This window comes from Parasteatoda tepidariorum, chromosome 12, assembly GCF_982258835.1.
Source record: "Parasteatoda tepidariorum strain Cologne lab strain chromosome 12, Ptep-v5.0, whole genome shotgun sequence".
Classification (NCBI taxonomy): Eukaryota; Metazoa; Arthropoda; class Arachnida; order Araneae; family Theridiidae; genus Parasteatoda; species Parasteatoda tepidariorum.
Window position 1 is genome coordinate 14,097,020 of NC_141766.1, and position 26,780 is coordinate 14,123,799.

General features: G+C 31.4%; 1 protein-coding gene across 1 annotated transcript; it reads left to right on the top strand.

The window, feature by feature from the left end:
• Positions 1 to 6,860: 6,860 nt before the first annotated feature.
• On the top strand, positions 6,861 to 24,584 carry LOC107449497 (low-density lipoprotein receptor-related protein 12). Its single transcript, XM_043045538.3, has 6 exons — positions 6,861 to 7,068; positions 11,240 to 11,430; positions 12,490 to 12,661; positions 19,456 to 19,581; positions 21,513 to 21,647; positions 24,365 to 24,584. The coding sequence occupies exons 1-6, from the start codon at positions 6,996 to 6,998 to the stop codon at positions 24,403 to 24,405; spliced, it is 738 nt and encodes a 245-aa protein (XP_042901472.1). The 5' UTR covers positions 6,861 to 6,995; the 3' UTR covers positions 24,406 to 24,584.
• The last annotated feature ends 2,196 nt before the right edge of the window (positions 24,585 to 26,780 follow it).

Sequence of the window (26,780 nt, forward strand, 5' to 3'; positions counted from 1 at the left end):
TTGAGCCTTTCATCCTAAAAGGATTACAAATTATTTTTTAGGACTTTTTGTTTTAAATAAGTGTTGTCACTTAAGTAAAATGGTCACTTAGGTCCGTAATGACGGTTTAGCTGACGTCACACAAACGATAGGATCAAACTGCATTGCTCATTAAAATTTCATGGCAAGGTGGATTTTAGCTGAGCACTTTGTGAAAAGAAACCTTATAATTACCTAGGTTTAAGAGTAGTTTTCCCCTTCAGACTAGCTTTATGAAAGGATTTTTTTCACGCTTGAAAACTCTAAGTCAACCTCGATTTAAGGTTTTTATATAGAAGGTTGTTTTCCAAGGTTTTGGATTAGAGTAATGTGCGTAGAATAGAGCAGATTGTCACAGATCTCATTTTAAGGTTAGAAGATTTACACGTTAGCCGCATAACCAACCTTTTTAGGTTTACATTAAAAGGTTTTTACTGAGTGAAAATAAACCATATTTTGCTATTTGGGATTTATTTAAAAAATTATATAATGCAAAGTTGTTTATTCTTAGTTGTTTTTTTAATACAATTTATAAAAAGTAAGACTCTCAAGGGCCCCCTGAGTGCCTGGGGCCCCTGGGCACTGCCCGGGTGTGCCCATGCGTAAAGACGGTACTGAGGGCATGTTATTTTTTCGCTACGCGAATATCGCAGAATTGAAATTCCTCATATTATCTGAAGACCATTGTACAGCGGACTTCTGCGAATCAAAAACTTAGAATCCGACAATATTTTGGAACTTTTGTTTAATCTCGTTAGCTAGACATTTACATGCATATCATTCTTCCGCCTAATTGATTCCTTTGGTTTCGCTGATTTCCGCCATTTTGAATATTAGGAACTGCGCCGGAATCTGCTGATATTGCAATTCTTATTCACTCGATTTTAATGTCAGTAATCGATTTTCGTATTTAACTTATTTAAAAGTCAGGCGTTGCGATTCGTAGTTACGTGATTTGTATTAATTCGTTTTTAAAATCCAATATTGCGATTCGTATTCACGCGGTTGTAATATCGATTTTCGTATTTATACGGGATTTAAAAACTATGCATTGCGATTCGTATTCACGTGATCTAAAAATTATGCATCGTGATTTGTAATTGAGCGATTTAAAAATTCAGTATCCCAATTTGTATTTTCGTGGTTTTAATATCTAATTTTGTGTTTTATATTCACGTGATTTTAATATCCAACATCGCAATTCATATTCACGCGATTTTAGTACAAATTAAATGATTTCTAGTTGGATGTAAGTTTTTTCTTGAATTAGTTGCAATAAAGGTGTGATATTCTACATTAGTAAGTAATTTCATTATAACTGTTAGTTTGAAAAATTATGTTAAATATGAAACGTACATGGTTTATAAATTGATATTTTGTTTTTCACTTTGTGTCATATTTACCACTGATTGGCTTATCATGCTTTGTGTTCCTATTTTTGTTTTAAACATGTTGGCAGCTATGTTTAATAATATTAGTATTTTTTCAAAAAAAAAAAAAGAAAAACACAAAAATATTAATAGTAATAACTGAGCAATGAAAGACGGTAGAAATTTAGTAAATATTCGTATCAAGAATTGCCGACAAAATGATCAAAACACTACACAAATTTACTACGGAATCGACGCAATTTATGAGCTTCCAATCAGGTGTTCCGGGTTCAAATCCCAGCGATGGCTAGCCAATACAAATTCCGTACCCAGCTCGCACCAACCACAGTGCCGACGAAAAATATCCTCAGTGGTAGACGGATCATGTGTTGGAATCTCCTTGCCATCAGGCTAACAGTGGAAGGTATTTTTCTCCATGTAATACAATCAAAAAGACCGCCACAAAGGCAAATTTCTTTCCCATCTGATGCGCAAGAAAAGTATCTTTTGAATATAATTTTTCAGAAAAAAAAAATATTTCGAGGAATTCTGCAGAAAAATAAACTAAAATCTTCTACTTGCCAAATGAAAAATCTTTAACTGACTACTCAGTAACGTTCTGCAACAATGTTGCCATATCACCGCGGTTTCGTCACGGGGGCATATGTTTTTCAATACTTTTAGTAATGTTATAAGTCATTGTAATTTTTTTTTTACATTTTTGCTTAGTTTGTGATTAAGCAATGTTATTGCACATAACAATCATAACGAAACAAGTTTGAACTTGATTTTTACCCATTGTAGACCATACAGTAAATGTTTGCATTTATTTAAAACAATTTAACAAAGAGGTTTTATCTTATGAAGATCTATTAAATGAATATATCAAACTTAAATTTCTATTCTTAAATTCTGAATGAAAAATTTTAGAGTGTGTTTTGACTTTTCCTAAGAAGTCTTTAAAAGGGTTACAGATTCGGACATCCTAAGGGTTTTCGTTTGTGAAACCATAAACACTTTTTCTTCAGAACCAGATTGGCTGAAAATTCATACTGATGGTTCCCAATTGCAGAAGGGACATAACGTTGGAGTAAGGGACGTACGCAAGGGGGGGGGGTTTAGGGGTTTAACCCCCCCCCCCTTGAGCTCAGACAAAGTGAATTTACAAAATAATACAGACAAAAATAAAAATTTTAGTAGAAATTATGCGGGTTATTATTTTTTAAGACTATATATTTTTATTTGCCTTATGCCTACTTTTTTTTTCTCACGGTATTTCTCAGAATACTGATAAAACATTTACTATAATAGGGTTGTATTTTTGAAACCAAATTCACGTGATACTGTTACGGGCGAGTCCCGATCACTGGTTCCTTTCTGTCCTGCCAGTCGCGATAGTTTTCGAGACTGGCTGGCATTCGCGAGGTCTGGAATCCTAGACGTTCTGTCGTCTTTGAGACAATTCGAGAATTTTGTAGATGCGGTTAAGAAAATTTTTATGAAAGGGGGTTACATTTATTTTCGATTTTAGTCAGACTAAGAGTTATCTCTACCGCTTGTCCTTCGGAGCTTGTTTCTAAATCTGTTTTGTTTTAGAGACTCTGTGCTCGTTGAAGTTATTCATTCCAGCTCGAAATTTTGAGATCGTAGCTTAGTGGATATTTCTGTGCCAATATATATGTATATATTTTTGCTGTTCTTGGATCTTTAGGATGTCTAAACGCAAGAATTTAAAATTTTTTAATTACTTTGAGAAAAAATCACGACCTGAAATTAGTGAGGTGACAGCATCTAGTACCAATGAAGCAAACAGAAGAAAATTAGAAAATAGAAAAAACATTACTCCAATCATTGAAACCATCCTATTTTGTGGAAATCAAGGTCTCGCTCTAAGAGGACATAAGGATTCGGGAATAATTGCCGAACAACCAGGTGAAGAGAACGACGGAAATTTTCGGGCATTGCTTCGTTTCCGGAGTAAGAACGATTCGACTCTTAAGAACATTTTAGAGTCAAGCAGAAAAAATGCTCAGTATACCAGCCCTCGATTTTAGAACGAAGTTATTGAGGTTTGCAATATTTTAATCCTGCAAAAACTAGTCAGCAAGATTAATGATGCAACTTGCTTTTCCATTCTTGCAGATGAAACAACTGATATTGCAGATATAGAGCAATTATCGTTATGCGTTCGTTATGTCGATAAAGAAAATTTTAACATCACCGAACAGTTTTTGCAATTCATTCCGGTGCATGACTTAACCGGAAAAGCAATAGCAACAACAATATTAGACCAACTACAGTCTATGAAAGTTGATATAAAAAAGTTACGTGGACAGGGGTACGATGGTGCTGCATCAATGAGTGGAAAAATTAATGGTGTACAAGCCCACGAAAGAAGTATTGTCCCATCAGCACTCTATGTACATTGCTCTGCTCATAGCCTCAATTTGGCTGTATCAAATGCATGCGAAATAACTGGCATTAGAAATTGCTTAGGGACAATTAAAACATTATACGACTTTTTAAATACGCCAAAAAGACAGTATGTCCTATCTTCAGCAATAGAGGAGATGGAAACCAGCTCTAAGAGGGAGAAAATTAAACAGCTATGTGCAACCCGTTGGATGGAAAGATACGACTCAGTAACCGCTGTGGTGGAACTTTTCGAGCCTATCGCCGAAACACTACAAAAAATATCAGAATGGAAGGATAAGGAATCAGCTACCCAGGCTAATTCTTTACTGTGCACAGTATCTAATTGCCAGTTCGTAATATCTCTTTTGTGCATTTACAAAGTTTTCACCATAACAATCCATCTCTGTAGATACCTACAAAAAACAAGCATAGATTTGATAGAGACAGTGAGTCTTGCAGAAGATGTCATTAAAGATCTAAAATTAATGCGTGAAAATGCCACTGAAACATTCTCTGAAATATTCAGCTCTTCTTCTCTTATGCTAACAAGCATTGGATCTTCCACTTCCATGCAAATCCCTAGAATAACAGGAAGACAGAAAAATTGCGATAATTTTCCCTCATCGACACCGGAAACATATTTCAGAGTTAGTGTTTTTATTCCATTTATAGAAAATTTTATAACACAATTAAACTTAAGATTTGTATCGCATCGTGATATTTTGAAAGGATTTCAGAGTCTTCTATCTGCCGATCCTTTCATTTGCCAACCTTCAAACTTAAAGGCTTTTGAAGCATTAGTGGAATTTTACGCTGGAGATTTGGATACGTGTAAAGAAAGCCTTAAGTCTGAACTAAAACTCTGGTATAAAGATTAAAAAGGATTAGTGAAGACGGAGGTAGTGTTCCAAAAACTGCGGCGGATGCTCTTGGAATGTGCAATAAAGATATAACACCAAACATTTTCAAACTCCTAGAAATATTGGTCGTTCTACCTGTTTCAACGAGTGCAAACGAAAGATCCTTTTCGACTTTGCGCCGTTTGAAGACTTATTTACGCAACTCAACGGGAAATAATAGAATGAATGGATTGGCACTTTTAAGCATTCATAGAAAATTTACCCCAGCTGTCGAAGACATTTTAAACGAACTTGCAAAAAAACCCCGTCGTTTGGATATTACAGTATAAATCAATAAATTTTTAGCGTGTTTGTATACTGGTTTAATTCCCTATTTGTTGGTAAGTCATTTTTTAGTTAAATTCATTGGTTTTCTATGGAATATTCACATTTATATGGTTATTATTTAGGTAGCTGTTACAGTATGAGTAGTTTTTTCTGGTTGATTTATTCCTACTTTTTAATAAAAATAAAATATTTTACCTCTTATTATAAAAAAATTATATTCTTAAACTTAAAAAATAAAAACAAAATTTAACTAAACAATGTTGTCTAAATAAAAAGTCAAAATTGTCTAGCTGTCTAAATTAGGGAAGTAATAGTGCTTTAATACATACTCGAATTTCTTTTAGTAATTTCTGAAAATTATGAACCCCCCCCCCTTGAAAAAATTCTGCGTACGCCACTGGTTGGAGTAAGGGTTCACTGTATCCCTTTTTTTCCATTTGGAAACCAAGCTGGTGCATCTCGAGACAAATACGGCCAGTGGCGAGCCGGAACACGGTTTTATGTCTGAGCCATTTTAAGATTACAAATTACAATTAATTTGACTTTGCAGTACTTTTGAATTGCTCTAACAGCAAGGTTCTTTCTGAACTTTTAAGACATAATATTTTTGATTAAACGTTTTATTGTTCCAAAAGATACACTAAAAAATGATGTTTGAAGAGTCAAGGCTTTCCTAGTGAATCAGAAATCTCATTGCCATGGATTCCACAATGCCCAAGGATCTATTGTAAAACAATGTATTTTTTGCCGACTGGTAAGCTTTGTAACAATCTTCAACATTCAAGTAACTGAGGTTGACAACAGATTTCAAAATGATTTGAGAATCACAGAGTATGACAGTTTCTGGCCAGTTGCCAGCAATTCACTATCAAATGCAGTTGTAAATGGCATATTGGATTCATCCATAGATTATGACCACAACTGTTTCTCATATTCTCTGTTTTTTGTCTTTATATTTGTTCTCTATATAGTTCTTTGTGTATTTGTTGCTGTAGTTGTCTTTTAATCTTATTAGCAATTTTTAAAAATCTATGAAATTGGAATGAAAATGACAAAGAAAAAACTTTTCCCTAGAACTGCTTTTATATTTCTCCTTAAATCTGAAATTATTAAGATAATTAGTTAAGATAATTAGTAAGTTATTAAGATTTGTAAGAGATAAAGTCCCGAAAAATTAGTCAGGTATTAATTTCAAATGTAAAATTTGCTTTATTGATAATTGAAAAATATCTGAACTTTTCATGGATGTTATTTTTCTTGAATAATTGAAATCAAACATTGAATTTGCCATCTACTGGGCAGTTATACGGATGTTAAGCATGACTATGATTTCATTACATAGGGATTGAATTTGCAATAAATTTCTTTGTTTTATTTTAGGAACATTGAATACTATCTTCCAACACTTGCTATATCAGTTTCGTTTTTAGATTTTCCCCAACAATAAATATTATTTGGTATTTCCCTCATTAGTATATGTTAATTCCGCGAAATCTTTTTCAAACCATATGAGTCCATTAAAATGAGATTAAAAATGATTACTTATTATAGAAAAAAAAATTTGGTCTAGAAAAAGGGATTTCATTTAAAAAAGATATCAGAAAATTTGACTAGTCTTACTAATTTGTAACACATAGTCTTCACAGCATTATAATTTCAAACAAATACAACATGATAACAAATGCTTGGTCTTATAAATTTGTGAATAACTCCGCAGCATAACTCCGAACGAATGCATAAATATACTACTACTAATCAAAAATATTTTCTTGAAAGAAAAAATGGTTGAACGTTAAAATATGAAACGTTTCTAACGGATATTCAGAATTCTATACTGTGGAGTTGTGTTGCATTATTTTTCTTATCAACAGTTTTATCTGTGTTTTATTAAAAAGAAACACACACACTTTTTGATATCGTGAATAAATAACGCTGGTTGTACAAAGACAGATACGAAATTTCACGTTGATCTTAACAATGTCAGGCTTTTTATAATAAATAAATCATGAAATATGTTTATTTTCTTCTCATTTTCTATTTTGTGACCGACAGTTGGAACAAAGTACTTGGTGTTATTTGTAAGTAACAAGTGCAATGTTAAATAATATGTTAAATAAAATGCTAGCACTGTTAAACTAGTTAATAGAATTTGTGAATTTTATTTAACTAATATATAATTCAAATTATCAGCTTGCATATAAGAAATTGTGTTTATTTCCTTAATTAGAATTAAATTGTGAATAGTGTTCAAGTAAATGAATTTGTTGATATTTCTCTAAAACATGACCACTACATGATTGATACGATAGCTTTAGTCGGAAATAATCAAAATCTAAAGCTTATCTAAGTTTTTTTTTCTTTTTAAACTATCAGAGTAACGCAAATTACAATAAAAACAGTTGTTTATAACACAAGATACAAAATTTTGCTAAACACTTTGTATTTTAAAAATATCAACATATCTCAGTTTAAATAAGAAGAACCTGTTGACTAACTCTACGTGTTGACAACATTATAACACAGTTGCAAATTAATTATTATAGTGGTTGAATGAACTGTTATTATTACAATAAAATTTGTTTCAAGTCTTTATTATTTTATCAAGATTTAATGTAAATTAAGAAAAACATTTTTTATTAAATAATTAATATTTGCATATCATTTCAATACATTTTAATAATTTTTCTTATAATACATTTAAAGAAATTATGTTAATGTAATCACTAACTTCCTGGACAATTATAAGGGGGATTACTTTTTGTGGAATTTCTTAATAATTATTATGTAATAGCATTTAAGAATAATTTAAACTGAAAAAAAAATAAAATAATAATCAAAGTAATTTTTGTTTTTATGATCAGATTTTCACGTACTAAAAATAAATCTTAAAAGTTTGAAGAGTTAACTTCGAATAGCAACTGGGGTTACTTTCCTTCCGTTAAAATTTCTAGTGAAGTTTTCGTGTATAGTGTTATTTAAAAAACACGAATCATCCTGAATAATTTGTGATGTAATGATCGAATCTTCACGTACTAGAACTCAATCTTATGGCTCGAAGGGGTGAATCTCAAATATACTACTTAATTTGTGGAGACGACATTTTAAGCTATGGAATCAGTATTAAAAAATAATTAAAAAAGAAAAAACATACTATCTCTGAATAAATATACCTTTTTATAACGGATTTGGGTTTTTGACCCCCAAAATATAGGGGCTAGCCGCAATCTGGGAAATATGGTCTCGAGAGTTTGATCAAGAGAGTGCAAAGATCAAGAGTGGTGCAAAGTTTGCTCCTACATTTTTGGGGTCACAAATCGAAATCAGTAAAAAAAAAAAAAAATATGTTTATTCAAAGTTTTTCATAATTTAAAATATCGCCTGTACAAATTGATTAGCATATTTATAGTCACACTCTTGAATCACTTAGATTGAGTCCTAGTACGAGTAGATTTGATCATTAGATCAAAAGTTATTCAAGGTGGTTAGCTTTTTTTTAAATTTTTATTTTATTTTACGTACTGTACTTCTCTATAATAGGAGAAAGAAAAATAATTAGGCTATGGGCTTATAGAATGTATTTTCCTTGTGTTTAAATGTATTTTAATTTCTTCCTGCTTAACTTAAAATTTAAGTGAAAAAATTGTTGGAAAAAGTTACTTATATAACTGGAACGATTGAAAACTATCTCTAGAGTCATTAACTGTAAAAAAAGTTTGCCTTTGAAGCGGTTGCTAAATTAGCAAAAATATACTTGAGAATACTTAAAAAAAGTTATTAATTGTTTTTATAAATTATATTTATGCTAGATACTTGATATACTGTTAAATCCTCGTTATAAAATTTTAGTAGATAACTTTTTGGGGATGAAAAAAAGAGAATATGTTGATATATTATGTAACTTCATCCATCTTGACACTTAGTTTGCTAGAATGTACTCACGCCGAGTGAAAAAAAGTTGAAGAATCTTAATCAAACAGAAAACAACGTTAATCAAAGTAATGCTGGATTAGCTGAATTCATCTATTTTTTCAAATGTTAACTTCTTTCCGATGTTTTTCAAAGGTTAACTTCTTCCCTATATTTTTGGATCCCAGGTAAGAAACCTTCAAGACGCCATCGCTATATTTTGCCAGGAAATGCTTCAAAATTTTTTTCCTAAGAAATTTCTCTACCAAGAAGTTTCATGCTCTTAAACTCTAGATTCTTTTCCTACATGAATGCTTTGTTTATATCCATTGTTCTTTATACTAACTTATTAACAGTGCAAACTATTAATAAGTTTCTAAATCAGATACAAAAATGTAATTTCACTAAATAAATGCATGTTTATATAGTGAAAGTACTTTTTTTCAACATATTTGAATTTCAGATTAGTAAAATGTAGTAGCAATCTGGAATTCCGACAGTTTAGTCAGAAGAGCGGTCAAAAATGTGAACACCTTTGACATATTTCGTTATTTCTCGAGATTTGTTTAAACGAATCAAAAGCTTTTTGTACACAATAATAAAAGTCGTTTATTCAAAGGTAACTTCATACAAAAAGTAATCATTATTTTGTTTTATAATACTCGCAAAAATTTTGAATGGTATGAAACACAAAATTTTTACATTTTAAACTAAGTTATTTTGAATGACAATATATGAGTATACAAAATTAGAGCAAAATCAGTCAAATAGTTTTAAAGAAAAATTTGAAAATACGACCTTTTTGAAATTTCATAACATAGAAACTATTCGATTGATTTTGTTCAAACTTTTGGCTTTGAGATTTGTCATTGTTAACTGATGCGGAAATTTGCATATTTTACAATTCAAAATGTTTTTAACCATTAATAAATGAAAAATAATAAATAGTTATTAAAAGTTATATTTTATATGGAAATAACTATGGATTAATGAATTTTATAATTGAGTAAAAAAATATTTTCTCTGGAAAAGTTATTACAATTCACACTCTCTATGGTGAAATTCAAAAAAAAAAAAAATGAATTTAACATTAAGGAATCCTAACTTTTGATAACTCTTCTGATTAAAGTATGGGGATTAAATGTTTTTATTGTAGCTATTCCTCGTGTTTTGATGGTTAAGAATCAAAATCCGTCGGAGCAAAGTCATATTTATTCAGAGAAAGGATGTTATCCTGTTTAATTTCGCCACTGAATTAAATATCTAATTAGTTAGCATATTTGAAGTCAAACCATTTAAACACATTTATCTATGATGTAAGGAAAGAATATAAAAGTGTATAAGATTGTTTTCTTGTTTTTTTTATTCAAGTACAGTATTTGAAATACATTCACATTGTTTGAGATTAAAGATTTCTTCTTTACTTATTAAAAACAGTGATGTGTGATTCCTCAAGCTTGACCATCTGTGGACAAGTTTCGAACAAAAAATGTAATATTTTTTACTTATACTGTTTCTATGTGTTCTACGTTTATTTCAATGTGTTGAATTTAAATAATACAATGTATTTCAGAGGAAAGAAAAAAAGTTTCGAAAACTACCTTTTTTTCTGGGTGTTATAATACGGGTTAAGGTGTTGATGACCTAAAAATTCTTAAATAATGTCTTTAAAAATTGAAAAAAAGAAACCTATAAAAATCATTAAAAATGAACTTAAAATAATAAATAACACTCTTAAAAATTTACAAAAACATGTTTTTAATTAACTTCAGTTTCAAATCATAACTTGCATTTATATATTTAATAAAAAATAAGGCGAAAATTAAAATAAATATGTAATTTAAGAATAAAAAATGCAATTAATTATGATAAAGATAAGTAAGAATTCATTAATTTTTTATTACAATAAAGAATTTCAGAATTGTATTATATTAGTATATTACCGAATGTTTTTTTAAATTTTTTTTTTTATATATTCTGAAAATTGAAAGATAATCTATTGCTCAAAGGCGAATTCTCATAGCTTGAAAAACTCAGTTCAACATTAATACTTGTTATTGAAGGATATTTAAAATAAAAAGACTTAATTCAATATTTACAAAGAAAAAAAAATTAATTTTGAGCAAAATGCTCTTGAAATAAAAAACATCATTTAAAATTCAAAAAAGATAAGGGAGAACAGAAAATCTAAAATAAGGAGAGAGAAAAAAGCCATGCATAATGTCCTATAAAGGACAAAAACAGTCAAAAATGCTTTTATCATCAGCATCCTAGCTCTTGTTATAACTCATTTAATAAACTTATTCTGAAATTATTTATAAATTAATTGAAATTATTTTAAAGATATGGAAGACATCTGTGCTCTAAATCCAACCCAGTCCATTACATTAGCATCATCGGGATATCTAAAAGCTACAAGAGGCTCTACGTATTTCGTCGGAAGGAACTGCAATTTTATTTTTTCGTCTAATGATAATATCATAATAAGTATAAAGAAAATCAACTTCAGACCTGGCTGCAAAGATTATCTCAAAGTAAGTTAAATATTAGTTTGTTTCTATTTTAAATGACAACTTCATTTTAAATTTGAAGAACAAATTCATTTTGATTCTAAGTTTGATTCTAAATTTATTTTGATTCTAAGATTGATTCTAAATTTATTTTGATTCTAAGTTTGATTCTAAATTTATTTTGATTCTAAGTTTGATTCTAAATTTATTTTGATTCTAAGTTTGATTCTAAATTTATTTTGATTCTAAGTTTGATTTTAAATTTATTTTGACTCTTTCAGTTTCAAATAACACTTTAATTATTTTAATTCTGAACTACTTATTTCTATTAATTCTAAACTACACAATTTATATTGATTCTGAACAATCATTCATAGTAATTCTAAACTATAAATTGATTAATTCACTGAACAATTTGGAGAAAGAAAACGTAATCTTTGACGAATTCATAATGGATCCATAATCATAATGTATTTGATGGATCTTTAATGTATCCATAATCACAGACCATCGAAAAAGGATAACAAGCAGGGCCTTATTATCACACGGGTTTACAGCTCTAGGCGGTGTTTAAATGGACATTAAACGTCTGTTATCAATATTTATTTTTAAAAGAATATTTTTTTATTTTTTTTACTGATTAATCAATATTTGATATGCTTACTTCTTTGACTTGAAAAGCATTATTAGTTTGATTTATTAATTATTGTTTTATTCAACAGAAATCTTTATGTTTCCAATCTAACGATATAATTCGAAATCAATATTCTTACCTATTTTCAAAAAATACTATTCGCGAACGCAACGACCTATAGGAGGCGTTGTTATTTGAGACGATTGACTGCTAGCAGAACAACAGGATCATCTGTTGCACTGGAGATTTCTTCAGTGTAGCATGGTAACGTTCCTTCTTTATTGTGGCTTATTAAATTTAAAAAATAAAAATGTTTGATATTCTTTCTTATGCAAGCGAATGCAAAATGAAATCACTTTTTTTAGAGAAGGATCATCCGAAACTTATCGGAAATATAATTATAAATCAACACAAAAAAAAATGTATCTTGAAAAATAATTTTGTTTCAGATAACTGATGATACAAAGCAAGTAGCTCTTTGTGGGTCTAAAAATGAATATGACTCTAACATGCAATATTTTGGAGAAAAAATATATATCAACTATTATACTGAAGATGGTGGCATTGATCCATATGGTTACGATGGATTTCATTTGTTGTATACTTTAAGCGAAAAAAAGTGTAAGGATGACATTTCATTCCTTTTGTTTTAAGAAAGTAGTAAACACTTTTTTTTTTAATATTTGATGCTATTTATACGTATATACACAGTCTAGTCACATTAATGTGACCACCTGTCAAAAGCCAGAATAACCAACTTTGGCAGAGCGGACCGCCACGAGACGTGCAGGAAGAAAGTCAATTAGGTTTCTGAAAGTGTTCACTGGGATGTTGAGCCATGCCGACTCCAGTGCCGTGGCCAGCTGCGCTAGATTACGCGGTTGAGGATCCATGGCACGAACAACCCGATCGAGGTGGTCCCACAGATTCTCGATTGGGTTCAAATCCGGTGAGTTTGCCGGCCAGGGGAGTACGGTAAATTCATCCTGGTGCTCTTCGAACCACTCACATGCACTGCGAGCTGCATGACACCTCGCATTATCCTGGTGGTAGATGCCATCATTCTGAGGAAAAATCATTTGCAAGCAGGGGTGGACATGGTCCGCATGGACAGATACGTACTTGTACCATCGTGCCTTCCACAATGATGAGTGCACCCAGTGAATGCCAGGAAAACATTCCCCAAACCATAACGCTCCCTCTTCCAGCCTGCAGCTTTCCGGCAATTGTTGCAGGGTGTTGCTTTCAGACGTTTCACGCCGTATACGCCAACGTCCATCTGTCCCATGGAGCATAAAATGTGATTCATCGGAAAAAGCCACCTGTTACCACTCTGTGGACGTCTAGTTGCGGTACTGGTGTGCAAATTCCTGCCTTCGTCACCGATGAACAGCAGTCAGCATAGGTGCATTAACCAGGCGTCTGCTGCGGAGGCCCATGCGCAGCAACGTTCGCTGAACAGTTGTTGAGGATACACTCTTGGTAGCCCCTTGGTTCATCTGGACGGTCAGTTGCTCAGCAGTTGCACGTCTATTCATCTGAACGCATCTCCGTAGCCTTCATTCGCCTCTGCCATATTTTGCCCGTGGTGCACCACATGTGCCACGCCGCTTGTTTTGTATAGTGCCATTTTGCCATGCACGGTATACTTTTACCACGGCGGTACGCAAACAGTTCACAAAATCAGTCGTTTCCGAAATGCTTCCACCCTTGGCCCGAAAGCCAATGATCATGCCCTTTTGGGCGTCGGATAAATCGCTACATTTCTGCATTGCGCTAACGACTGAAATGCTTTTCGATGCCCTAGGACATCCAATATATACACTACACTGTAATGTGCTGCCACTTACACTCTGCGATTGGTTATTTCACTTTGACGTCGAAAGTAGGTGGTGGTCACATTAATGTGACTGGACTGTGTATTATGTGGGTGTTAGCTATGCATGCACAATATACTAAGTGTACCATATTTAAAAAAAAGAGAGATGAAATTGAAAAATATAAACTATTAATTTAAAAGCATTTTTTGTTTAACATTATTCAAAGTAATTCATTTCACTCGAAATTTTTAAAAATAATTTTAAATTTTAAAAATTTGGTCTCAAATAAGGTATAAAAAAATTTTTTACATGAATAAAAAAATTATGGTTTTTATAAAATTTTATTAATAATGCTAGCATTTCTATAAGTTAGCATTTTAAAATGCTATAAATGTTGAAATTCACTTCATGTAACATTTGTTCTAGATTTTATTTTCGGCTAATTAAATTGCTGTATCATTTAATATCTCACTAAATTTTTAATATTTTTACTGTACTTTGCGTGTAAAGTATCTTAATGTACAGTTCTATGTACTATTAACATGAGAATACACTGTTGTCCAATAAAACTGCTATACCATGAAGAAATGCAAATAAAAGAATTATGTTTATCGGACCCATGCCTTATGTTGGAAAGAACAAGTGATTGAATTTACATGAAATTAAAACATATATCCTGAGAAATCAGTTCTTAAATTTACTATTTTTGGCAGAATTAATGACAGTATTTATCCGGTAGCGCAGGGAGAGTCAAACAGAAATTATATGACATTTTTAAGGACTTGAATGATACATCTTCAAAACTATGCCGCAGTTCATTTACTGTAGTAATTGGTGAGGACGTGCTAATAACTTGGCAACCATGAACCACAAGTTTTTAATTATTAAGAGGGCATTCTGTCCACTATGTTAGTCGAATATATTTTGTGTCAATGACAGTACAATCAATTTAAAATCCATGCTGAAAAAAGTGTTATCAAAGATAGGGCGAAGCCTTAACACGTTTGAAATGGTATACTAAGTGCATGGAATGCAAATAGGTAACACGGTTGAGACCATCAAGAACCGGGATTCAACCATAATACCTTTCTTGTGCACAAGCTCCTGTCTGTGATGCCACACTGGCAGTCCATAAAACTCTTGGAGCTTGTTGTTTTGCCAACATTTATTAACTCATGGTTTGCGATTATCTTTCTGACTATGTCCTTTTCTTATTACAGTCAAGAGATCCTGGTCAACACCGGTAATTTTTCTTATTCAAAGCCAGATTCGTATTAGTAGGCATTTCTCCTTTTTACACGAGACAATATCTTTTTTAGACCTCTCATACTCAATTTCTAGGAAGGCATTTCTCCTTCTAGGTAGCCATTTCTCCTTCTTACACGAGACAATATCTTTTTTAGACATCTCATACTCAATTTCCAGGAAGGCATTTCTCCTTCTAGGTAGCCATTTCTCCTTCTTACGCGAGACAATATCTTTTTTAGACATCTCATACTCAATTTCTAGGAAGGCATTTCTCCTTCTAGGTAGACATTTCTTCTTCTTACACGAGACAATATGTTTTTTGGACATCCCATACTCAATTTCTAATGCAAATTGAATATGAGAAAATCGCTGCATTTACATGTGTCACTACTGCTGTGACTGTGCTGAAAATCTAATCATTTCAAGAGTTCAGGGTGCCATCTTCTTGGCGCATCAATTTTAATGGTGTAATAAGTGCATATATTAAAATGTTAAAAATAAAAAAGCTCATTTTTTATGTTTCATAGGTCCCTATAAAAATATAATATTACGTATATTAGTTTGGAGGAAAAGGTTTCCAGTAATTTGAGACTAGGTTTTTCGGGAAAATTTTCTAAACTATGCAGACCCTTACCCAGAGCATGAATAAGCTCAAAGCATATTTTAATTTTATTCATCTTTGTAAGAAAAGTTAAAAAAAGTCATAGGATTTAAATTTTTTAAAAATTATTTTTACTTTTTATAATGCGTGTTGAATAAAAAAAAATTTTTTTTTCATAAAAACATTAACCAAATAATTTTTTTATATACTCAGTTGAAGGAAAAAGGATATTCAAATTTATGTAAATCTTAACAAAGTTATATATTAGCATGACCATAAAAGGGTCCTTCTCAAATAATTGTAAATAGTTTTTGTTTTATATTCTTTTATTTAATATGATAAAAATATGAGTAGACATAATTTGCATTTTAAGTACATTTAATTGCCTAAGAGTCAATTTCATTTGTCATCCAGCTCTAACTTCTAATCGAAATCAGTTTACTTTTTTGTGAGAGGTCAGAGAAAATATGCTCAGTCAGATGAGTGTTCTCTGCATTAAAAGAAACGAAAATAATTTTAAAACTTGTTTATTTAAATGAAAAAATATTTTTAATTACCATAAATTTTAAATAACAAAATCGGTTCTTGAAAAACAATAATTTAAAAACACGATTTTTTTCTTTAAAACTATTTGAGACTTAATTTCGTTCAAAATTTGTGTTTTGGCATTTAAAATAACATAGTTTGTCTAAAATTTGTAAAAATTTACATATCGTACGATTCATAATTTTTTGATCATCATTAAATAAAATAATTTATTGTTATTATTATAATCTATTTTTGCATGAAATTATCTCTAAATAAACGATTTTTATGACTGTGTTCCAAAAGTTTCAAAATCGCTTACAAAATTTACGAAACATGTCGAAATAAGCATAAACTTGCCGGATAAAAATACAGGACGAAACTTTTAAACCTTTTTTCTGACTTGACCCCAATTTTCTCATTGGGTCATCCCCTATATTTTGATGGTCAAAAAACGGTAATGCTGAATTTTTTATAAAGGGAATTGAAAATTTCACTAGAATTGAACATTTGAAACCCGTTGATTTCTTGAAGTCTTGATACCTCTTTCTTTAAGATTTCAATTATTGTAACGCCAACAGGTCTCTTATTAAAAAAAAAATAAATAAACATTTAATTTCTTCTTTAGTTCGTAACATTCGTAGTATTCAATAAATATTAATAATATGAAAACCTATATGCCAAGTATAGGTTTTCATAATCATGTAATTGTTATGTTCTTCTTAATCATGTAATTGTTATGTTCTTCCTAATCCTGTAATTGTTATGTTCATAAATTGAATTGGTAAAAACAAAAGAAAAATTCCGATTACTTGAAAATCAAATCTGTTTACAATTTTTTCCACTAAGGCACTTTTCCTACTACTGAAAAATATGAGCCCAGCTGGTAAAGGCTAAAAACTTTGTTAACACTTTAAAAGGCTTAACACTTAACTTTGTTAAAATTCATTTCGCTGCCGTATTATGAGCAGTGTATTTGTAGAAAAGTGATAGTACATTGTAAATTCCGTGGTGGCTCTGTGATTAAGGCACTGAACTGTCATTTTGAAGCACTGGGGTTCGATCCCCGTTGGCGAATTGAAGCCCAACCAGCTTTAGATCTACAGGTACCAGTTTGTCTCGGAAGTACTGGCGACCGGGTGCAATGTTGATCACGCTGCTATCACAATGCGGTTGATCGAACACCTGCTAGAAGAAAGAAGGCCTCCCAACTGTTCCATTTAATAGTTCAACTTAACGTACATAAACTGCGGACTGGGGGTAATAAGTAAGATTTTGTGTTCGGGCTACTAGACTGAGTAGTGGAGGGAATATACGAGGGCATTACGTTCGAACTACTAAATGATCGAATTTCTCGCTTACGGTAACCCGTGTGGAGGCCTTCTCTTTTCTAGGAGGTGCTGGTTGGTCGCGCAATTTTGGAGTCCCATCTGACAGCGGGTCAGAAGCTTGAAATAACGTTAGTTTCTCTGGTCAGCTAGTTAGTAACTAGTTTCTGCTTGATTAGTTCAACTAGTTATAAAAGATCTTCTGTTTACTGCCACTTTAATTTTAGAACTCAGCGTTAACCTGATTTCAGTTTGAATAATATATTTTTAAATTGTTAATGATAGTTATGTATTAGGATTCTTATATATAGATAAATCATAATGATGACATCCTGCAACCATTTTTTATATTTTGGAATTTTCTATGTGGTCCATGCACATTTTATTTATATTTCAATGCGCGAATCGGCATTTGTTGCTTTGATTTTCTATAAAATCGTCTAAAATTTATGAAGCGTAAAAAAAAATGATCGAAAGAAGGGAGCTTAAAATTTTTTTTGAGGCTCTCAAATTAAATATTTGGAACTCGAAATTTCTGAACATCATATATTTAATTTTCGCAGTTTTGCTACTATTCTCTTTAGATTTTTAATAACTATACGAACCTTCTATTTTTTACCAAATTTCAACTGCCAAAATTACATTTGGTAGGGGATAATGGGGTCAATTGTAACATTTTTTACTTAACTATTTTTAACTAACAAAAAATCCAATATATTATTAGTATTAATTGACAGACGAGTAAAGTAGACTATCCTCTACTAGAAAAAAAATAAATACTTTATTTTAAATGTTATTATATTAGCTATTAAAAATTTTTGACAGTCGTGCACTTGTTACAATTGTCCCCACTTACGGGGTCAATTGTAACAGTTCATAAATTCAACAAAAACATAGTTAATTATACATATTATCATAGATTGTGATATATTTTTTTATTGATCGAAATAGTAGTGATATTTTAGGAGTAAAAATAATAATGAGCAGAGACCTAAAGGGTTAAACTTTTAACTTTAAGGGGTTAAAAATTTTAATTTATGCTGTGAAAGGTGACAAGTAAAATAATGCACATGCAACATAATATAAATGATATAGGAAACTATTAGTGGTTCTTAAAGAGTTAAGTTATGGTTAGATTATTTATTTTCAGATAAGATTATTAGATAAGATTATTTATTTTCAGCTGTTACAATCGTCTCTTTACTTATTGTTACAATCGTCCCCAAGACGCCATTTCAGCTTCATTTGTTAAAAACTATGCTAGTTAATTAACAAAACTAATCTTCTTTTTTTTAAATGTTAATTAAGGTGTCCACTTACATATTCGGTTAATAATTTTTATTTGTTTAAACAAAATTACTTTGTTACAATATAATATTCTAATACCAAAAAAAGTACTTACGTAGCGTGAAATTATCTTTTGTGATGCAACTCTTTCAAAAGTATTTAAAAATGGTTGCTAGCAGGGGTGTAGATTTATTAAATACACCTTGTGCGCCACCTAGGAACCGAATCTAGAACCCGACACTCGAAATTTTTGCTCTGTTACAATCGTACCCTGTTACAATTGACCCCACACTCCCCTAATAATGAGAAAGGCATCCCTGAAAAAAGTGGCAGCACATTTGTAATAACATTAAGTGGATTTTTAATCATTTAGCTAATAATTTGGTTCAAAAATATAACAATTTTGTGATTTAAGGACCAAATATGATTTTAATATTATCCAAATATACTGGTGAGTAGGTACGTATTTCTGAAAATGAAATAATTGATTTATTAGTTTTTAGCTTTTTTGCAAATTGTGCAAAAAGCGAATAAGAATTTACTTTTAGAATGTTTCTATGCAAAAAAATAATTTTCAATTTATATAATAACTTGGTATGATTTCAGACGCTCAGTGTGACAAGTCTCATAAATTTCAGTGTCATAATGGATATTGTATAAGCAATCGTTTTGTTTGTGACGGAAATAATCATTGTGGGGATTTCAGTGACGAGCAAAGTTGCAGTAGAAGTGGTAAGTGCATTTATTTAATTAAAATCATCATTACAGGGTGTTCCGTAATGACCACCATTATTGTATAGACTTAGAATCTCCACAATAAGAAAGTTAAAATATAATAAACATGAGGGACATGAAACAAGGAAAGCACGCTGTTGAAACCTAACGAATCATCATCAGAGACAGATTATAAAAAATGAAACTTTGTTATAAACATTTTATGAAACTAACTTCATTAATTCAAATTTTTAAATTTGTGAGAAAGTAAGAGCATCTCAAATAAGACTATTGAAAATAATGGATAGATAACCAAGTTAAAAATAAGAATGTATGAATAAAATATTAATTACAGATTAGTAACGATATTTAATTTAATAATTTTTCTTACAATTAAAATTATGTCCCGAAGTGGACTGATTGTTAAGACACAGTTCCCAGCAGATCACCGAAGTCAAGCATCACTGGCTGTGGTCAATGTGCGGGTTGGTAACCACTTGGATCATTCTGCGTAGGGACCGAGGGTGTAGGGTATTGGTACTCGTAAAACTGTTCTACCGTAAAGTGCTCGACTTCGCGTACAGGGAGTTGGGATACCGATGCGGGGGTGCCATCCCCTTTGCAGAGGATCAAAATTATGATGGCATGTCTTCGGATCATCCTCAGGGATGTTTCCCAGACCATCGCCAATAGCCCATAGTGTATCTCTAGTACGACATAAATTAACTACGACTACAATTAAAATAATTTATTTTTATAAAATCAGATATTTAGCATGCTTGTTTTTTTACTGGATATAAATCAGAAAAAGAATTAATAAATAAATAAAATTAAATGAATAAAATTAAATAAAAAACGATTTCCCTTTAAAACTTTTTAACTGATAGTCGGATTTTTATTCTGTAAAGTGCTATGGCTACATCTGAAAGAAATCTGTTAAGTTACATTTGACAGTTAACTGTAACCACGGCGTAATATGCTCATTTTGACGAAAAAGCGAGCACTTTTTCTTAAGAAACAAATTTTTTACTGCATTCGATTTAGCGTGCAAAAATAACGTCTGAAACAAAATTCCATAAAATTCTGATTATTAAGGGGACTTACAAAGACAATACTTGGTATTGGTAGAAACAGATTTTACTTAAAGCATTCTAGAACAGCTCGTCGTAATTTTTTTCTGCTACCAAACGCTAAATAATCAATCTTCTTTCGGCGGAACTCCATCTTTATTAATAAAGTTTAAGGTAAGTGTGAATGTTATAGCCAATTAAAGACTATATTTAAAATATTTACTTAGAAGAATGAATAATTTTCATTCCATTATCATTTATTCGCTTTAGAAGCAGATTTTACGTAAGGCATCACCAGAGCAGCGCGTCGCAATTTTTTTCGGCAATAGAACACTATATAATCAATCTTTCTTCCGCGGTACCCCATATTTACACCTTAAATTCTTACAATTCATTCAGTCTGAATAAGGTGTTCTCGTATGACCACTCTTAATTTCAATTATTAATTTTTTGTCTCTCAAAAACGGTGTCAAATGTGTTTTAAACTAACAATAAGTGTCGGAAATTTATGTTTAAGAAAGGAAGAACAAAAAACGTTGTCGAAATCCATGGAAGCACTACTGAGGAAGGCAATACTCAGAACATCAAAAACCCGTTTAATTATCAGCGGAATAGTTGAAAGACAGTTATTAGAAACGGCTTCAATTTCACCAGACTATCAAGCTGGTTTTTGATATTTGCCATTCCGTCTTCCTCATTAGTGCTTTAACAGATTTCAATAGCAATTATGTCTCTTCGCTTGAACTCTAATTTGTAATCCATATTGTGCTTACTTTTTTTTATTAATTCTAGAAATATACATTAGGGATAATTCATATGAACACCATGATACTATTTTTTTATAGAAGCGAAACATAATAATCCTTGTTTTCTTTTCAGGATTTGTTGTATTTATCGCTTTATTTCTTGTTGTTGTCATGGGTCTAGTGGCTGGATTTTGTATATCGATGGCTTTAACAGCCATTTTAACTAGTGGGTTAATAAAACTGCAGTGGAATGGAAATCCAATTAGTTGTAAGTAATTATAGTTCATTAAATAACGAATCTCAGAATATATGTATAAAATTACGAGAAATGTTTGATTTTATTTATTTTGCAGTTAAATTTTTTTTAATTAATAAATTTTTTGTATAATTAATTTATAATTTATTATCTAATTTTTAATTTATTATCTTCCTTTAAATTATCCTTTCTTTCATTATTTTTTGAGATCTTTATATATATATATATATATATATATATATATATATATATATATATATATATATATATATATATATATATATATATATATATATATATATATATATATATATATATATATATATATATATATATATATATATATATATATATATATATATATATACTCTATAACAAAAAAATCGAAGCACCAAGAAGGAGTTGTCCGATTGAAACGAAAATTGGTGGATAGGAAGACAATGTACAGAATAGTATATGATTAAAATTTCAGAACAATTGAATAATTTATTGCAGAGTTACAGTAACAAGTTCAATAAGGTGTTGACCCGCCTCTAGCCTGGATACAAGCTGCCACACGGCGTGGCATAGACCGATAAAGCTCCCGGATGGTCTCTTGCGGTATTTGCTGCCAAAGGTGCCAGATGCAATCGCCTTCCCATCATATCCCAGACATGCTCGATGAGAGATAGATCTGTTGATCTGGCAGGCCAAGGAAGAGTTTGACAAGCTTACAGACAGTTCATAGCAACACGTGCCGTATGTGGACTGGCATTGTCCTGCTGAAAAACTTGCCAATGGCGCTGCAAAAGGAATGGTAGCAAAACAGATCTTAGGATGTCGTCGACGTACCGCTGTGCAGTAAGTGTACCTCTAAGGACGACAAAAGGGGTCCGGCTGTCAAAGGAAATGGCACCGTAATGCCTTGTTGAGGACCGGTGTGGCGTGCAATAATGAAGGCAGGACCCCCCCCCTCTGCCCTGTGCGTCTCCAAACACGTCTTCGATGATCGTCAGGACACAGTTGGAAGCGGGATTCGTCGCTAAAGACTATACATCCCCAGTCGGCATCATTCCAGCCTGATCGAGCCTTGTACCACTGTAATCTGGCACCAAGAAGCAATCGGATGATTGCTTCTTGGTGCCAGATTGATTGACTATATAAATATTTATATCTAGATATGAAGTCACCCTGCGGCGCTTTCTTTAAAACTAAAGTATATATAACAGAAGGAAATAGCCACTTGGTACAAACCAATATGATATGCAACTTTGATATAGTTGTTTTTCATAGGGTATCGCATTCAATATATAAGTATCGTATTCAAGGACATGCTCTTGCTGATAGTGCCTAAAAATTTTGATACTTCGATGCTTAGCTAATAATAAAACTCTGCATTTTCTCTGTAAATGTTAAATATTCTTATTAATAATACCTAATACATCTTAGTTAATAAATATTTTTTTTAATTAATAATGCCTATTATATCTTAATTAATTATACTTCTGATTTATACTTAAAATAAAAGTATTCATGTTGATAGAATGTAGACGTTTCTTCTTTTTAAAGATTAATAAGAGCCGTGAGTGCTCAGGAGATAGAGCATTCGCTTTTGAATGAGGTGAACCGAGTTCGAGTCCCAGCGATGACTGATCGATACGATTTCCGTACTGACTTGCATCGATCACAGTGCTGACGTAAAATATCCTCAGTGGTAGAAGGATCATGGGTTAGAGTTCCCTTGCCGTCAGGCTAACCTTGGGAGGTTTTCGTGGTGTTCCTCTCCATGTAACGCAAATGCGGGTTCGTTCCATCAAAAAGTCCTCCACGAAGGCAAATTTCTCCCAATACTTGATCCAGGAGTTTCCTTGTCTTCTGGATTGGGTTCTAAATTACGAGGCTAAGGAGTTGAACATTAGTACTCCTAAACCTCAAAGAAAAATTGGATCGGCTGTTCAACTACGGTTATAAAATAATATCTAGAGTAATAATTGGTACATTCATACATTTTCATTAATATGTAATGGAAGAAAATGTTCAGGCATGTACTGTTTGGCTTTCTCGAGAACTCTTCCAGACACAAGACACCCGTGATTACGAAGAGCAGTTTTAAATACGGATGCAATATTTTGCATTGATTTAGGTTGGTAGGGTTAATTTCCCCTCTTTTCTAATGGTTTTTCTCTTGTTTCCATAGCAGCAGACAATTAACCCCTTAACGATCAATTAATTTTCAAGAAAACTGTCATAAAAGTGCCTATTTTTTTGGCTTTTGTATTTGTATTACGTATTTGATTAGTGCTGACGTCTAGTTTAAAATAATCTAACTATCTACAATTACCTTAAAAATATCCTGGTACTGCCATCTGGTGTCTAAAATGAGAAATAAAATGTTTTCAGTTCAAAGGAAATGAATTAGTTTTATTCTTATTGGTGAGTTACTACTGAACACTCCAGCCCGTCAATATCACGGGCGCGAGAAATAGAGGGCGAAATCTCACCCCGTCATTTTCACGGGAGCGAGAAGGAAGGGGTTAATCGAGAGGATTTCTTGTGAAAATGTTGAGATTTTTCGAGCCCTGGTATACAGACCACTTTCTATATGAACAATTTTTTTTTAATGTGGTACACGATTATAAGGTACCTAAATGTGACATATAAGTTTGATGATTTCATATAAGTTACCTTAAAATAGTTTTCTAAATATCTTAAAACATTTTGAGAGTATATATTTAATTTGTATTTTTTAGTGACACGAACTCATCCAAGAACCGAATCAAATCGATTCTGAAGAGGGAATCGCATGAAGCTACAAGTTCAATTCGGGGCAATATTTATATTTATTGAGAGTTTTAATGACTTCTTTTTTTATAACACTTTATGCATACTAAAATATCATCTCTTCAAAATGTAGCATTAAACTTCATGTATTTCTTTATTTTCTGTATTCAAATAAAAAGTTTAAAAGAATTTCGATTTTCTGTGCATGGTTTGATGACAAAAATATCTCTATAATGAGATAATTGTGTAACTAATTTTAATTTTCTTTTTTTTTAAAAAAAAAAAACTACCCTGAATGATGACACTGATTATTAATGTGGTGAAAATTACTTCTAGATATTTAAGCCAAAATTTTTCAATACAATATTTTTATAATTTAATAAAAGAAAAAACTATATTTTTTATATTTAATAAATATATTTCATATTTAACAAAAGAAAAACCTATTTAGGACTCAAAAGGGATTTAAGAAAGGAAAAACTAAAATTGTAGAAAAGCTTCCAATTTTTTAAATCTAAATGAACTGCCATCTCTATAACGGATTCGAAAATTTACTTAAAAGGCTTGTTTCCTTTTTTAACCAAACAAACTAGGGCTTTTTTTTTCCTAAATTGGGACAAAAATTCATGCACCTTCTTTTGCCTCGGAACATACCTGATTTCCTATCATGACTGATAGTATCTTCCATAATTCTGTAGAGTCAGTTTTTTTACGTTATCTTCCAGTGCATGAAACCCCTATAGTTTGTTGAAATGAATCACACTTTATTTACTAACTTACTTTTTTAACGAGTTAATTCTGATTATTAAATTTTTCTATCTTCACGCAAAAGGTGGTAAAATCGAAAAGCATACCTCGGTGCAGCATCAATGTATATGGCACTTAACGAGTTCAGAATAGGGGCCTCATATCTGAGAAGCTTGTAGTGAGATTTTTAACACTTTGCTGACAGCTCAGAAGATGCCTCATATTTCCTTTTTGTGCCCCAAAATCTTTCAAGTATAAAATATGTATACAGGAACATTAAGAAAATCATGGATAAGTGAAAGGGTAAAAAATAGCAGACACACGAAAATAATAAAATTGCGTTGGCACATGGGGTTGCGAATGCTATTCAGAGCCCTTGGTTGCAAATTATGTTTGATATACAATAACTGTTTTATTTTTACTGCATTATTTTCCCATATTTTACACGTTAATGACCAACACTATTGCAGTGTATGTTATTGCTAGACTGCCATTGCAGCAGAATGTGCCCCGAGATGCATCAGGTAAGCTTGAGAAGATGTACCATTCCATGCAAAATCAACCTGTCTTCTTAACTTTGATCATCTCCGTATTATTATTGACTGTAAAAGTGTATCATAAGTGAAAATATAGTGTAAAAAAATTGTATAGAATGACTTTTGCTTATAGTTGCTGCGCATTACATATAAAGAGTCCCTCCCTCTAACAACTCTGCTTTACGACCCATGTTCCTATGTAATTTTTAATTCTTTTTGTATGTCTGCTTTCACCTAACATTTTACTAACAACTTTTTGAATCACTCTTTTAATATTTCCTAACACTATGATTAACTATACTTTGATAAGATAATTATCTTTATCGAACGATTATTTAATAAATATATCGGTGTAAAATTCTTAAAATGTAACATTTCTTAACTGGTCAATAATGAGTTAAAAGCATATCGTAATTTAAAACTTTGATCCGCGGAGATCGAGATTCAAACAGAAAGTATATTTTATTGACATTAAGCAGATAAATACATACAAATTTAAAAAGAACGCCACCTGGTTGCATTAAAAAGAAAAAGACTTTGTAGCAATCTTTCCCTGGGAATGACAGCAATCTCCCCCTGCGAGAAAGATTTTACTTTTTGATACAAATAACGCTACATATAAAAATATTAATTCTCTCAATATAATTTCAAATGAAACTTATTTTTTTCCAAAGAGGAAAGTAACTTCTCAAACGTTACAGCTTTAGTTAAAAAATCAAAAATGTCTTAAATAGTATTGTTATAAACAGTTTTTAATATTTTATCTTCAATCATATCTCTCACAAAATGAAATTTAAGATTTACATGCCTGGTTTTGCTAGAAAACTTACCATTGTTCAAATAACCAATAGCAGCTTGACTAAGCAGAAAATATAATAACAAGAGCATTAATAAATTTTTTACTGTTAATTTCATTTAACATATTTATTATCCAAATCTAAATTCTCGAGCTGTGTCAGCTGCAGCAAATAATTCAGCTTTATATGTTTATAGTCTTATGCATCTTTGTTTTCCACTTTTCCATATTAAGAGAATTATCTACCATAATTACACAACCTGAAAAATTTTCCTCCTTCTGCGTTGTCCCAACTTGCATCCACAC